This window comes from Ahaetulla prasina, chromosome 3, assembly GCF_028640845.1.
Source record: "Ahaetulla prasina isolate Xishuangbanna chromosome 3, ASM2864084v1, whole genome shotgun sequence".
NCBI classification, from domain to species: domain Eukaryota; kingdom Metazoa; phylum Chordata; class Lepidosauria; order Squamata; family Colubridae; genus Ahaetulla; species Ahaetulla prasina.
Genome location: NC_080541.1, coordinates 184,047,903 through 184,063,323, shown reverse-complemented (window position 1 = coordinate 184,063,323; position 15,421 = coordinate 184,047,903). Strand labels below are relative to the sequence as shown.

At 36.9% G+C, this 15,421-nt stretch overlaps 1 protein-coding gene across 2 annotated transcripts in view; it reads left to right on the top strand.

The window, feature by feature from the left end:
* Positions 1-11,693: 11,693 nt before the first annotated feature.
* Positions 11,694-15,421, top strand: part of SPDEF (SAM pointed domain containing ETS transcription factor) — a 31,288-nt gene continuing 27,560 nt past the window's right edge. The window contains exon 1 of one of the 2 annotated variants that reach the window (XM_058178587.1): positions 11,694-12,075. Coding sequence is in view for 1 of the 2 variants with exons in the window: in XM_058178586.1 (XP_058034569.1) it covers positions 13,472-13,550 (79 nt within the window). In the remaining variant the exon portion in view is untranslated. Of the gene's footprint in view, positions 12,076-12,917; positions 13,551-15,421 lie in introns of those variants that run through there. The other variant, XM_058178586.1, reaches the window with a different exon arrangement.

Sequence of the window (15,421 nt, the reverse complement as noted above, 5' to 3'; positions counted from 1 at the left end):
AAACTGTCTAAATTTACACAACAGTTAAAGGCCACCATGCCTCCTTTAACTCTTGCCTGGAATATACACTTATTTATATAGCATTATGCCTATATCTTCATTTCATCATTTATTAAGAAGTCTTAGTAAAGAAATGGTTCTTCTCAGGAAATGACTAATTGAACTAGTGTTGAAAGTAATTCTCAGGAAATGGCAAGTGCTTCGTATAATTTCGTGCAATCTAAACCTCCATCTATGAAGGAGTTTATGAAATTATGGAACTTTTTTCATGCATGGCTCTACATACATGCTCTGTATCCCAATATGTTCCTGATATTATGAGACCTGGCTCAAAAATACTGATTCCCCAGAGTAATAGTGAAGGCTAAAATACTCAGATGGAATATGCTGAAGATGGAACTAGTACAAGGTCACTGGAAGCAAATCGGTGTGCATTGTGAAGCCTGTCCCACATGTCTCCTAAACAAAATTATTGCTTACTGGTATAGCTGGGGAATGGGGGGGGGGGCTTCAGCTATTGCTGAAATTATTTTCAAAATAGTACTTGTGGCTTTCTACATTACAGGAGAATGTTCTTTTGGTGTTTGATGCAAAATGCCAATTGGCCTTCATCAGTCATAAATAGAGCTGAGATAAATGGATCCACATTCTTTGAAAAAAAAGAAAAGTGAAAAAAGAAATTCCAGTTCAAAATTGAGCACTAGATTTATAGAGATTCTGACCTAGGAAAATTTATTTCTTTAAATTACATGCTTGAATGTTGGTGCATAAAGGGAAATATTGTGAAATTATAGCCACCCCATGTACGTAAGCAGAATGTGGATGAACAGTTTTAAATTAAATACATTTCAGATATTTCCTGTAAGAAATACTAAATATAAATAAAGGCCAAGCAATGCCCATATGTTGTGAGTCACAGAGACGCAATATAATACCAGGAAATTCCACCTCTTTCTGAAAAGATTCAAAGGTGATATGTCCACGGTTTACATAATACTGAATGATCCTCAATGGTTTTTATACAGGTTACACGGTTATTATTCTTGTGGTTGATAATGGGGTTAATTGAATCACAGGGTAATTGCTTCAGATAAATTAGTTCCTTTTTTGTGCTCTCCTGACCTGATCCCGCATTCATTTTTAGATGCATATAGATAACAGGAAAACAATGTCACATAAACAGATTTTCTTGGATACAAACCACCACTACAGCAAAAGCTTCTCCTAATTTTGACCTGGAAGATCTAGCTGCCTAGAGTCGCCTTTGGTGAGATGGACAGTATATAAGTTTAATAAATAAATAAAGAATATCTAAAGAAATATACTTCTGCTTTTGATCTCTCAGCCAAGCTGTAATAAAAGTGACAGCTGTTTCTTTAAGGCAGGACATCCTGTGAGTCGCAGAAATTCTGGGATGATTGCCTATGGTTCACTGGTTCCTCCTCAAGTTGCTGGTATACTTTTCAGTGCCAAACTATCATTTACATCTAAAACAATTATTTTAATATTGTTTCAATACATAATGTTCCATTTAGGATTGCGTATGTATGTGGATTTTAAGTTTTTGTTTTAAAATACTAGGTATCCTCAAACCCACTCATTTTGAGTCATGGACCTACCAACTCTGGCCCTGAAACTCAGAGATAAGAAACCAGTAGGAATTCACCCACCCTTGCTCTAAGGGCATCAGGTGAGCACTGGACAGTGATACGGGATCTTGGAGGGTGGTGATTTGGTATAACATAATTGGGTTACTCTGCTTAATGCAGTTATTAATAAAGACATCCTAGAAGCCTGTGTTTATTTAATGATAATGATGAGATCAGGGCATGAGCTACATTTGCCAGGACTTTGCAACCAAGTAGGGCCTCAACTGACATACCAGACTTAGTTGGGCAGAGACCAAGCATTTTATCTAGGCCCTTCTAGCTAAAATTGAAATTCAAGCATGGTAGGGTAATAGCATTCATTAATCTGGTGGAGGACTTTTGTTTTGATATAAATGGTGAGAGTGTGCTTCTCTTGGACCTCTTAGGACTCTTGATATCTTGCTGGGTATTGAGTTTGGTATTGGAGACATTGTTTTACAATGGTCCTGTTCATATCTTGTTGGACTGGTTTAGTCAGAAGGAGGGAGGGAGGAATGGATGAATCTATGGTTATTCCAACATGGGGTGCTATATGGTTTGCCCTTCCTTCTGCTACTGTTTAACATCTATTTAAGGGACGTTGGGAAAGGTCATCCATTGATTTAGGTTGAAGGTATCATCAGTTTTACTGAATACCCAACTTTGCAGCACTACCAGATTAGAGATACAGTGGAAGTGCTAACCCAGTGTCTAGACTCTAGAGCAGAGGTGTCAAACTCAAGGCCCCCGGGCCGGATGCATCACGTACTGGCCATTCCCACCCCCAATTTAGCAAAGGGGGGAAAAAGAAGCAAACTGATGGTAGGACAAGAAGCAATGGGTGGAAACTAATCAAGGAGAGAAGCAACTTAGAATTAAGGAGAAATTTCCTGACAGAACAATTAATCAGTGGAACAACTTGCCTCCAGAAGTTGTAAATGATCCAACACTGGAAGTTTTTAAAAAGAGATTGGATAACCTTTTGTCTGAAGCAGTGTAGGGTTTCCTGCCTAAGCACGGGATTGGACTAGAAGACCTCCGAAGTCCCTTCCAACTCTATTATTCTATCTTATTGACACTTGGTCTCCTCTAATTCCAGAGGGTGACCAGATATAGGTGGTGGAACTAATATAGAACTTAATCTATATTATTTATATTTAGATCCATAATCATGATTTAACCATGCAAAATCAAGAAGAAAAGCTTTGTGTCTTGTGCTCTCTGTTTGGTACAGTGTGAATTGAGATCATATTTAATGACAAAGAGAGAAAATAAAAATAAAATAAAAGAACTGAGGGCAGAGATAAGTTTACATTGGTGTGGACAATTGCTGGAACAAAGAAGGTCAATAATCTAAATAAGATGCAATTAACTTCAACAAGACAGCCAGTTGATTAAAGGGGTGAGAGAACTGACACACTAGTGTAAACTGAAAGAAAAATAATAATAAAATATAACATTTAGGTCCTTATCCGGCTACAAAGTCTAAAATATTATATTGGGTTGATTTTTGTTATACAATTGTTGTTGTAAAGTAAGCTAACAAGTTCACAAATTATCTTTTTTTGTTTTTGGTGGAAAAAAACCAGAATGAATGGGCAGATGGAAGTGGGCTAATTTAATTTAATAACCTTAGATTTGTAAGCAGGCAGGTGAGATTCATGTAGATAGAAATCATGTTTTACTATTTGTGAGGCTACTTGCATGATCAATAGATAGACTATTAGTAATTGCCAATGCACGAAGATGCAATGCAAAAAGTTGTTTTTTGGTAAATATAACTGGAAGAAGAATCTGCTTCTTTCAAAGAGTGAATTAATGAAAAGTTTCCTGACTTTGGCATGCTGGAACCTGCTGCTCTCTTACCTCCTGCCACATGTCTTAAAAGCCTGGCTAAGATTAAAACAGCATTTCTCAAAATGAGAAAAGAAAAAAGCCACCCGCAAATTAGAAAAATGGTTCTACTGGATAAGATAACATTGATGAATTTTAAAAGGCTCCTTTAAGTTATTGATAACATGGGAATGTACATAGAGTGCTTATGCCAGTGGTGGCGAAATTCTAATGTGTAGGCATCCTTTATGTTTAGTAGCAAAACAGTCTTTTGATTGTGTGCTTATCATGTGGTGGGTTTTCATTGCAGAGATTACTAGTGAAGAAAGTGAGGACCTTTTCCCCTAAATCAACCATGACCTGACCGATTGATGGGAAAGGAGTGTTTCTGTTCTGAATGCTGGTCTCCTGCTTTAATGTTCCAAGACAAACAATGGCCATTTCCTCTATGATAAACAAGCAGCCTTTAATTAGTGGCACATTGGCGTTTTCCATAGAAGTCAGAGATATACCTTATGGCTGTAAAAGACCCATCTCTGCTTGATGTTTGGAAGAGTAAATGCAAAAAGTGCATTATTATGTAGTTATGGATTAGTTTTTCAGGGGTGCCTGGGAAGGTGTCTGAGTGACAATGAGCAGAAACTGGAAAGGGCAGGAAATCTTTTAACCAGGCAGGAGCATGATTGCTGCTGTTCAGCACGCATTGAGAAATGTATGTGTGAAAAGATATTGCACAGTTTTTGATTTAGTGAATAAGACGTGATTGCATGAATATGGTGTAGAACAGGGGTCTGCAACCTTAAACACTCAGAGCCATTTGGACACATTTCCCACAGAAAAGAAACACCGGGAGCCATAAAACCCTTCCCACGCCTAACTATTTCTTGAGTGGCCACAAAACTAGCATATGTAGTTGAATTAAATGTTCTGTTTTCTTCTGAAACTTTTCTTTTCTTGGATTTATCCACGGTTGGCCTACCGGGGGTTAAAAATCTCAATAATTTGCGTTGTGATGGATGTTGCACATTGGTGGTTGTGACACATATTTTGAGTGACAGGGAGCTGCAGCAGAGGGATGAAAGAGCCACATGTGGCTCTAGAGCCGCAGGTTGCTGACCCCTGGTGTATAGAAGGTTGGCTGTGTAAATTTTGTGTCAAGTTAGTGGACTTTCAGCAGCACAATTTCAGGTAGTTATCCAAGACTGATAAGAGTTAAGGTTGAGAATGGTGTCAGTTTCTCTTATATGAGCCTCCTACACTCGTTGCCACCCTTAACCTGCCAGTGCCAAATATGTGCTCTCCCCAAATCCAGTGACCTTTAGAGAATAGAATAGAATAGAGAATAGAATAGAATTTTTTTATTGGTCAACTGTGATTGGACACCCAAGGAATTTGTCTTGGTGCATATGCTCTCAGCATACATAAAAGAAAAGAAAAGATACGTTCATTAAGAATCATAAGGTACAACACTTAATGATAGTCACAGGCTACAAATAAGCAATCAGCAATTCAGTGACCTTTATTATTAATTCAATCTTTTCCAGCAATATTACATTGTTATAAGAGAGCCTTTGTGCTTTTCCAGAAGTTCTTCCTGTGGTACAGAGGCTGAATTGTGGCCTTTGGCTTTTCAAATACCATCCTTCTCTGCACTAAAAGAAATAAAATGACTGAGCTTACTTAACTGGAAATACTGAATACAGTAGTCTGTTTAGGAAATAGAAACTTCTGCAACTTGCATGTCATTTGTATAAGCAAACCATTCAATGTTTACATTTGGAGAAATCCTTTGTTTTTCTTTCATAACTAAAACATTCTTCCTAGTTATTTGACAATTCTTCCGATTTTTCTGACAGTCCTGCAAAATGCTAATTGGTCTACCAATACAGGTTTAAAGAGTTAAATGATGGTGTTTGGGCCTCATAATTATATAATTATATATAATTAGGATAGATAGATAGATAGATAGATAGATAGATAGATAGATAGATAGATAGATAAAATAAATAAATAAATAAATAAATAAATAAATAAATAAATAAATAAATAAATAAATAAATAAATAAATAAATAAAATAAATAAGAAATGACAAGACTGAACATCAACATCTTAGGAATCAGTAAACTAAAATGGATAGGATTGGGTGAATTTAATTCAGATGACCATCAGGTATACTATATAATCTTTTGTATGATGTTGTGACAAAATAAATAAGAGATGACAAGACTGAACATCAACATCTTAGGAATCAGTAAACTAAAATGGATAGGATTGGGTGAATTTAATTCAGATGACCATCAGGTATACTATATAATCTTTTGTATGATGTTGTGACAAAATAAATAAGAGATGACAAGACTGAACATCAACATCTTAGGAATCAGTAAACTAAAATGGATAGGATTGGGTGAATTTAATTCAGATGACCATCAGGTATACTATATAATCTTTTGTATGATGTTGTGACAAAATAAATAAGAGATGACAAGACTGAACATCAACATCTTAGGAATCAGTAAACTAAAATGGATAGGATTGGGTGAATTTAATTCAGATGACCATCAGGTATACTATATAATCTTTTGTATGATGTTGTGACAAAATAAATAAGAGATGACAAGACTGAACATCAACATCTTAGGAATCAGTAAACTAAAATGGATAGGATTGGGTGAATTTAATTCAGATGACCATCAGGTATACTATATAATCTTTTGTATGATGTTGTGACAAAATAAATAAGAGATGACAAGACTGAACATCAACATCTTAGGAATCAGTAAACTAAAATGGATAGGATTGGGTGAATTTAATTCAGATGACCATCAGGTATACTATATAATCTTTTGTATGATGTTGTGACAAAATAAATAAGAGATGACAAGACTGAACATCAACATCTTAGGAATCAGTAAACTAAAATGGATAGGATTGGGTGAATTTAATTCAGATGACCATCAGGTATACTATATAATCTTTTGTATGATGTTGTGACAAAATAAATAAGAGATGACAAGACTGAACATCAACATCTTAGGAATCAGTAAACTAAAATGGATAGGATTGGGTGAATTTAATTCAGATGACCATCAGGTATACTATATAATCTTTTGTATGATGTTGTGACAAAATAAATAAGAGATGACAAGACTGAACATCAACATCTTAGGAATCAGTAAACTAAAATGGATAGGATTGGGTGAATTTAATTCAGATGACCATCAGGTATACTATATAATCTTTTGTATGATGTTGTGACAAAATAAATAAGAGATGACAAGACTGAACATCAACATCTTAGGAATCAGTAAACTAAAATGGATAGGATTGGGTGAATTTAATTCAGATGACCATCAGGTATACTATATAATCTTTTGTATGATGTTGTGACAAAATAAATAAGAGATGACAAGACTGAACATCAACATCTTAGGAATCAGTAAACTAAAATGGATAGGATTGGGTGAATTTAATTCAGATGACCATCAGGTATACTATATAATCTTTTGTATGATGTTGTGACAAAATAAATAAGAGATGACAAGACTGAACATCAACATCTTAGGAATCAGTAAACTAAAATGGATAGGATTGGGTGAATTTAATTCAGATGACCATCAGGTATACTATATAATCTTTTGTATGATGTTGTGACAAAATAAATAAGAGATGACAAGACTGAACATCAACATCTTAGGAATCAGTAAACTAAAATGGATAGGATTGGGTGAATTTAATTCAGATGACCATCAGGTATACTATATAATCTTTTTGTATGATGTTGTGACAAAATAAATAAATAAAATAAATAAGAGATGACAAGACTGAACATCAACATCTTAGGAATCAGTAAACTAAAATGGATAGGATTGGGTGAATTTAATTCAGATGACCATCAGGTATACTATATAATCTTTTGTATGATGTTGTGACAAAATAAATAAGAGATGACAAGACTGAACATCAACATCTTAGGAATCAGTAAACTAAAATGGATAGGATTGGGTGAATTTAATTCAGATGACCATCAGGTATACTACTGCGGGCAAGAATCCCTCAGAAGAAATGAATGTCCTTATCATCATGGGGGATTGGAATGCTAAAGTAGGAAGTCAAAAGATAACCGGAATAACAGGCAAGTTTGGTCTTGGAGTACAAAATGAAGCAGGGCACAGTCTGGTAGAATTTTGTCAAGAGAATACAATGGTCATAGCAAATACTTTTTTCCAACAACACCAAGACAAATTCCTTGTGTGTCCAATCACACTTGGCCAATAAAAATTCTATTCTATTCTATTCTATTCTATTCTATTCTATTCTATTCTATTCTATTCTATTCTATTCTATTCTATTCTATTCTATTCTAAGAGATGTCTCTACACATGGACACATGGACATCACCAGACAGTCAACAAAGAAATCAGATTGACTATGTTCTCTGAAGCCTGAGATGAAGAAGCTCTATACAGTCAGTAAAAACAAGTCCATGAATTGACTGTGGCTAGATCATGAGCTTCTCATTGCAAAATTTAGGCTTAAATGGAAGAAAGTGGGGAAAAGCACGAGGCCATTCAGATATGAACTAAATCATATCCCTGATGAATATACAGTAGTGGTGACAAATAGATTTAAGGAATTAGATCTGATAGACAGAGTGCCTGAAGAACTATGGACAGAGGTTCACAACATTGAACAAGAGGTAGCAACTAAAACCATCCCAAAGAAAAGAAATGCAAGAAAGCTAAATGGCTGTCTGAGGAAGCCTTACAAATACTGTAGCTTAGGAAAGGAGGGAAGTGAAAGGCAAGGGAGAAAGATACACCCAATTAAATGCAGAATTCCAGAGAATAGCTAGGAGATAAGACTGCCTTCTTAAATGAACAGTGCAAAGAAATAGAAGAAAACAATAGAATAGGAAGGACCAGGGATCTCTTCAAGAAAATTGAAGATATGAAGGGAACATTTCATGCAAAGATGGGCATGATAAAGGACGAAAATGGCAAGGACTTAACAGAGGCAGAAGAGATTAAGAAGAGGTGGCAAAATTATACAGAAGAACTATACAAGAAGGAGCTTAACATCCCTGATAACCACAATGGGGTGGCCACTGACCTTGAGCCAGACATTCTGGAATGCGAAGTCAAATGGGCCTTAGGAAGTCTGAGCAACAACAAAGCTAGTGGAGGTGACAGTTTTCCAGCTGAACTATTCAAAATCTTAAAAGACAATGCAGTAAAAGTGCTACACTCAATTTGCCAGCAAATTTGGAAAACTCAACAGTGGCCACAGGATTGGAAAAAGTCAGTTTACATTCCAATTCCAAAGAACGGCAATGCCAAAGAATGCTCAAACTACCGCACCATTGCACTTATTTCACATGCTAGCAAAGTTATAGTATGCTCAAAATCTTACAAGCTAGGCTGCAGCAGTATGTAGCCTGAGAACTACCAGAAGTGCAGGCAGGATTTCAAAGAGGCAGACAAACTAGAGATCAAATTGCCAAAATACGCTGGATCATGGAGAAAGCTAGGGAGTTCCAGAAAAAAATCTACTTCTGCTTATTAACTATGCTAAAGCCTTTGATTGTGTGGATCACAACAAATTGTGGGAAATTCTCAAAGAGATGGGAGTACCAGACCATCTTATTTGTGTCTTGAGAAACCTATATGCGGGTCAAGAAGCAACAGTAAGCACTGGACATGGAATCACTGATTCATTCAAATTTGAGAAAGGAGTTCAGCAAGGCTGAACCCTGTCTATTTAACTTATATGCAGAGCACATCATGAGAAAGGCAGGGCTAGATGAATCACAAATTGGAATTAAGATTGCCGGGAGAAATATCAACAACCTCAGATATGCAGATGATACTACTCTAATGGCAGAAAGTGAAGAGGAACTAAAGAGCCTTCTGATGCGGGTGAAGGAGTAGAGTGCAAAAGTTGCCTTGAAACTCAACATTAAGGAAACTAAGATCATGACTTCCAGCCCTCTCAATTCCTGGCAAAGATGGGGAAGAAATGGAGGTAGTGACAGATTTGATTTTCTTGGGCTCCAATATCACCGCAGACGGGGACTGCAGCCAAGAAATTAAAAGACGTTTGCTCCTGTGTAGGAAAGCTGTGGCAAAGTTAGACAGCATACTAAAAAGCAGAGACATCACCCTGCCAACAAAAGTGCATATAGTCAAGGCAATGGTTTTCCCAGTTGCAATGTATGGCTGTGAAAGTTGGACCATAAGGAAGGCTGAGTGTCAAAGAATTGAGGCCTTTGAACGACGGTGCTGGAGAAGACTTTTACGAGTCCCTTGGACTGCAAGGTGATCAAACCAGTCAGTCCTAGAGGAGATCAACCCTGACTGTTCTTTAGAAGGCCAGATCTTGAAGATGAAACTCAAATACTTTGGCTACCTAATGAGAAGGAAGGACTCACTGGAGAAGAGCCTAATGCTGGGAATGATTGACAGCAAAAGAAGAAAGGGACAGCAGAGAATGAGGTAGCTGGATGGAGTCACTGAAGCAGTAGGAGTGAGCTTAAATGGTCTCCAGGGGATGACAGAGGACAGGAAGGCCTGGAGGAACATTGTCCATGGAATCGTGATGGCTCAGACACGACTTTGCAACAACAACAAGCTTTGTCATAACTAAGTTGACTTGTGATTGAGTTTGTTGTTGTTAGTTGCGAAATTGTGTATGACCCATCGTGACCCCATGGACAACGTTCCTCCAGGCCTTCCTGTCCTCTACCATCCTCTGGAGTCCATTTAAGCTCATGCCTACTGCTTCAGTGATTCCATCCAGCCACCTCGTTCTCTGTTGTCCTCTTCTTCTTTTCCCCTCAATCTTTCCCAATGAGCCCTCCAATAAGCCCTTCCTTCTCATTAGGTGGCCAAAGTATTTGAGTTTCATCATAAATTCCACTAAACTTGTCTGATATGTTTTGTGGTTTATTATAGCAACAGTCCTGACTACTGTTCACATGTCTCTGTATAGGTTTCTCATGTAAATAGTTTATTAAAACTTTTAAGGCTGTATAATGAGACTTAGTGCAATAAAAGGAAAAGATCTCCTTCCTCCCCAATTGGGAAATACTGTATGTTCCTTACATAGAGTTGACCAATCAGTACATAATGGCTATTGAATTCTCTTTTGCTCAATGGGTGTTACATAATCCATCCATACACTTCATGACTGGCTCATGTTCTCTTTTTTCTATTCCTTTCATGCTCAACCTTATGGCTGCCATTGCTCTTCTGAAAACCTCTCTCTCTGTGTGTGTGTGTGTGTGTGTGTGTGTGTGTGTGTGCGCGCGTGTGTGTATTCATATGCAATAATATGGTTAGAATATGCAGTGGTTAAAATGCAGTACTGCAGGCTACTTGTGCTGGCTGCCGGCTGCCTGCAGTTCGGTAGTTCAAGTTTCAGTGGTTCAAGTTTGACTCAGTCTTCCCCCACTTCCGAGGTGGGTAAAATGTTTCCCCCAGTTTGTTGGGGGAAATATGCTGACTCTGTAAACTGCTTAGAGAGGGCTGCAAAGCACTGTAAAGCAGTATATATAGTAAATCTAAGTGCTATTGCTATTATGTTTAATACTGAGGATACTATAAACAGCAAATTGATAAAACAGTGGAGCCACCCAGCACGGAAAGTAAAAAGGTGTTTATTAATGAATAGCTATAGATTTCAGTAATATTCTTTATACAAAAACAGTCTTTCTGCATCCTGTTGGTTTGTCATTGTCTTGTGGCACATACAGAGCAAAGAAAAGTAATGCACGAGACCCTCCAATCTTGTAGGAAGGAACCTCAGCCTTGCAGCTTTAGTTAGGGCTGATCAGAGTTGGAATTCCACAACTGGTGGCTCTTGTACACATTGTCAGTTTGATTTAAAGGGAAGGGATTCCCATGCTGGTCCAGAAAAAAAAAATTTTTTTTCCTCCCTTTGTGGCAGCCTTGAACACAAAGTGGTATTATGCTAGCTGTACTTTTAAGCATGCAACAAATAAAGAAAGGGGTGGAGGAGCAGCTGGAGAGAAGGGGGTCAGTTGTCAGGGCATAAAAACTTATTTGGCTCATATAATAAGATTATCACATGTTAAAGGGTTAACTGTAGGCTGGGATATTTAAACACTTCTTACTAGGTACGCACAAGCTTGTTTGTTTAGGTAAATAAATAAGGAAGGAATTAGATATAATGGGGAAAGAAGTCTTTTCCTGAACACTGCATTCTTTGTATTCAGCTACAGCTTGGTGCATAGCTTTTTAAAGATGCTGATTAGATGAATGCATTTTTTCTAATATTCGTTCTTCATTGAAGTTTCTCGGCCTGCCTGCATTCCTTAGTGTGCAGCAGGTACTTATGAGGGTATCTTTCCTTGGCAGGTTTGATACGTCTTTGAGCATTTCACCTCTTGCATGCAATACTTAGGTTCAGGTGAAGGGATAAAGCATAGTTTTAGCTCTTTTAAGCACCTTGATCAACTCCCTTGGCTATTCCAGTCTCTGTCCTTCGACCACTTCATGCTCAGTGAAGGCACTTAAGATTGACCGGAGCATTTGCCTCACTATTGGATTGATGCAGCTGGTGGTAATTGATACTTTTCTGGACATCTAAAGGGTAAGTGTGGAAGTTTCTAATCGATAAATTTAAGAAGCAGACTGCTTCATTATTCCAAAAATTCCATTATCTTTTCCCTGCAAAGTCTTCAAGGAGAATGATAAACATTTTAAGATTTGTTGGCCAGTCCTTATGAGTTCAAAATCTTCACTAACATTGAGCACCAGCTAGCGGAGTGGTGTTTTTTTTTTTTTTTCATTGTTTGCAATTAGAGAACAATTCACTGAAGTAATCCTGGAATATTCAACAACCTTTTCAAGTCGAATGAATAATCCTTTCATACTGCTTTGCTGACATGGTATAGCTAGGCACAAATCTGTAGTTCAGTAGTGCCTATTCAGCTAGTGCTAATTCAGTACTGACATGCTATTACATCATGAGATCATGTTTGTTGCATTAATATACTTCTCCAATAATTACAGTTCGAGGTAGCTGCCTTTCTATATTACAAAAGTTATATTGAAACAGACACCTCTTTTGTCCATTGTTTCTCCTTAGCTAGGAATAGTTTTGTTATTTCTTTTGCATCTTTCCCTGTTAGAATAAATTCTAGAGAATGACAGCTGAGATTCAAACTCAGAGGCTGGGGTACAATATCTCCCTCTAGATTGTACTAACTGTGCCGATCTCAGGAAGTCATCCGTCTACTATGATGGGAATCAGCTGTGGTGCCATGTGGTTTGAGAGGAATAGATATGCTACATTAGCACATTAAAAACTACTTCCTCCCCTTAATGGATATCTACCTGTAATAACTAAGTATATAATTAGTGACTGCTAGGTGGTGGAAGATACTCATTAAAATGGCACTTTGCAATATATTTTGTTCCCCACTCCTCGTGTGAGTAACTTCTCATTTCCCACCCTCAAGCCACAAGCAAATTGGCATCATGTTTGATTTTTTTTCCCTGTGGTTATGCTTGGTTAGTGAAACACAAACGACAGCTCACCTGCCAAACCCTTCTCAACCATTTCTCATGGATCCAGGATCCTTGTGGGGCAAGAGGCTTCCCAGGAGAGGGAAAAGGGTTTTTAAATAGGGGCTTCTCAGCATTTGGAGGAGAACATCAAGCTCTGCTGCCCATCTGGGGCATGCACGGGTTTATGTTCAGTTGACACTTCAACCACTCCCCATACTGTTTTTTTCTCAGAGGTAATCAATAGAATGCAGGTGGAGAGAGGGCAATCTGACCTTGGGACATGGAGACTTATGTATGCAAAGGCATATGAACATCAAAGCCAACTCAAAATAGGGGATGCCATCATCCATGCATCTCAACAACAATCCAGGTGAATTTCTGGATGTTGGTTGCCACCTTCTCTGATCTAGAGATAGGACTGAAGATCTAAGGCAACATGAACATTTCTCTAAACACAGGGTGATAATTTCTGGAAAATGAACATAGAGAACTTCTTTGGTGGGACATTGGGCAATCAACTGAGAATTGAGAATGAAATCCTGGGGAGACATAAAGGTGAGAATATGCAAAGGAATGGTCCCAGGAATGGTTCCCTGGCATATACCTCTAAGGATATAATTAAGAAAAGTATGTTTGCTTTTTTCTCAACAAAATTTTGGTTATTTGTTAGGTCTACATCTTAGACTTTATATTGGATATAAAATCTATTTTTTGCCATTAAAATACTGTCCTAGCAAAATATTTTGTTCTTTGATTATGTAAAAATTTTGAAGATCAAAGCTTGAATCAGTTTCCAGAGTGAGCATATACTCCACCAGTAAAATGGGCATATGGACTCATTCTAGGTAGCTGTGAGAGTATCAGTCAAGTATTCTGCCCAAAGCTATTCATCCTTGCATCTTAGTCATGACAATAATAAGCAATACCAAATAAATAATAATATAGCTGGGACAAGGGGAATATAAAAGTGAATCAGTGAATCATTCTATTCATGGTTATTGTAAATACTGAAGGATGAATCTTCCTTTTATTTATATAGATTAATATATTGTTTTAAGGATTCATTTTGTTTTTTTCATGTAATTCTGGGCATAATGTATTGAATAATAATAAACTGGATTGTGAACAATATAGTATAGAATCAATATAAGAGTGAATGGTTTAGTATTATTAATATTGCTACGAAAAGGTTCTGTAGTTACAATGTGACTTGTTCATGCAGAGTAAGAAACTTCAGCAACAAGATGAAATGATTTTTCGCCCACTGGGTTGCAGATATTTTAGTTGGGTTTTTAAAAAATCAAAATTATTTAATACTTGGGGCTTGTGAGTATCTAAGAATTTGGAATCAATTATATCCATATACAAAAATCCTTTCCTCAGTTTTCCTCCTACAAGTGGGGACAATACTGCCACCTCTCTGAGATAGCTGGACTTCCTGCTTTGAGGAGATACTACAAGTCCTTAGAGTTGTTTCTTAAATATTTTGTGGGGAATTGCAAACAAATTACAAATGAAATAAGGATGAAGAGGCTACAGTATCAACAATATTAGATCTATTAATGTCTTGAATTACGATTTCCCAGTCTGATGGGTTAATGAGTCTGAAGTAAAGTGCTCTCAAGTGCTCTCAAGAGAAGCAATCGGATGTGACTATTTAAATATTATTTTAGCTTAGTTCCATTTTAAAAGTTCACCTCTTACTTTTCTTATCAGCATTTTCTTAAAAATAATCTAAATTAACACAGCCGTGAGTAATTATATTCTAGACTTCCAATTATAAATGTGGTTGATCAAGTTTGCTTTGAATAGGTGTGGATCAGAACCAGGGACAGTTCTCAAACATTTAACATGTCTTTTTGCCTTTGACACTTTATGAAGGAGATCTTGCATCCCACATTACATCAACAAAAGGAACATTCTGATCTTAGAGAGGTTCGTATGGTAGTTGGGCTCTTCAAGATATGTGAATTCACAATGACAGTGAAATCAAATCACAATGTAATGTTTAATCTGTGATGGAAATAGGTACATTGGCTATAGTAGGTGTTGAACTTCTACTATAGAGCAATACAAATATATATGCAAAACTCTTTCTTTTTATCTCAAACCTCATATAAATTTTTTTATTTGGAATGTTTGACAATTGAAATAATGTTCCATTTTGAACCAAGGTGCAATACCATCCTATAGGATGCAATATTTGGAACTCAAAACATTCCCACTTTGCCAGGTAAAATGAGGTGGGCAGACACTATTTTTAAGCCCAATATGATGTATTAGGATCTTTAAATGCGTTCTACAGAAAGAATATAACTCCTAGTTTTGGGGTGGATGGGTAAAATTTTAAAATGAAAATTTTTATTATTTTGACGAGACTGAAAAATATTTTTCCATTCCAGATCTAGATAAACTGTAAAACTCTA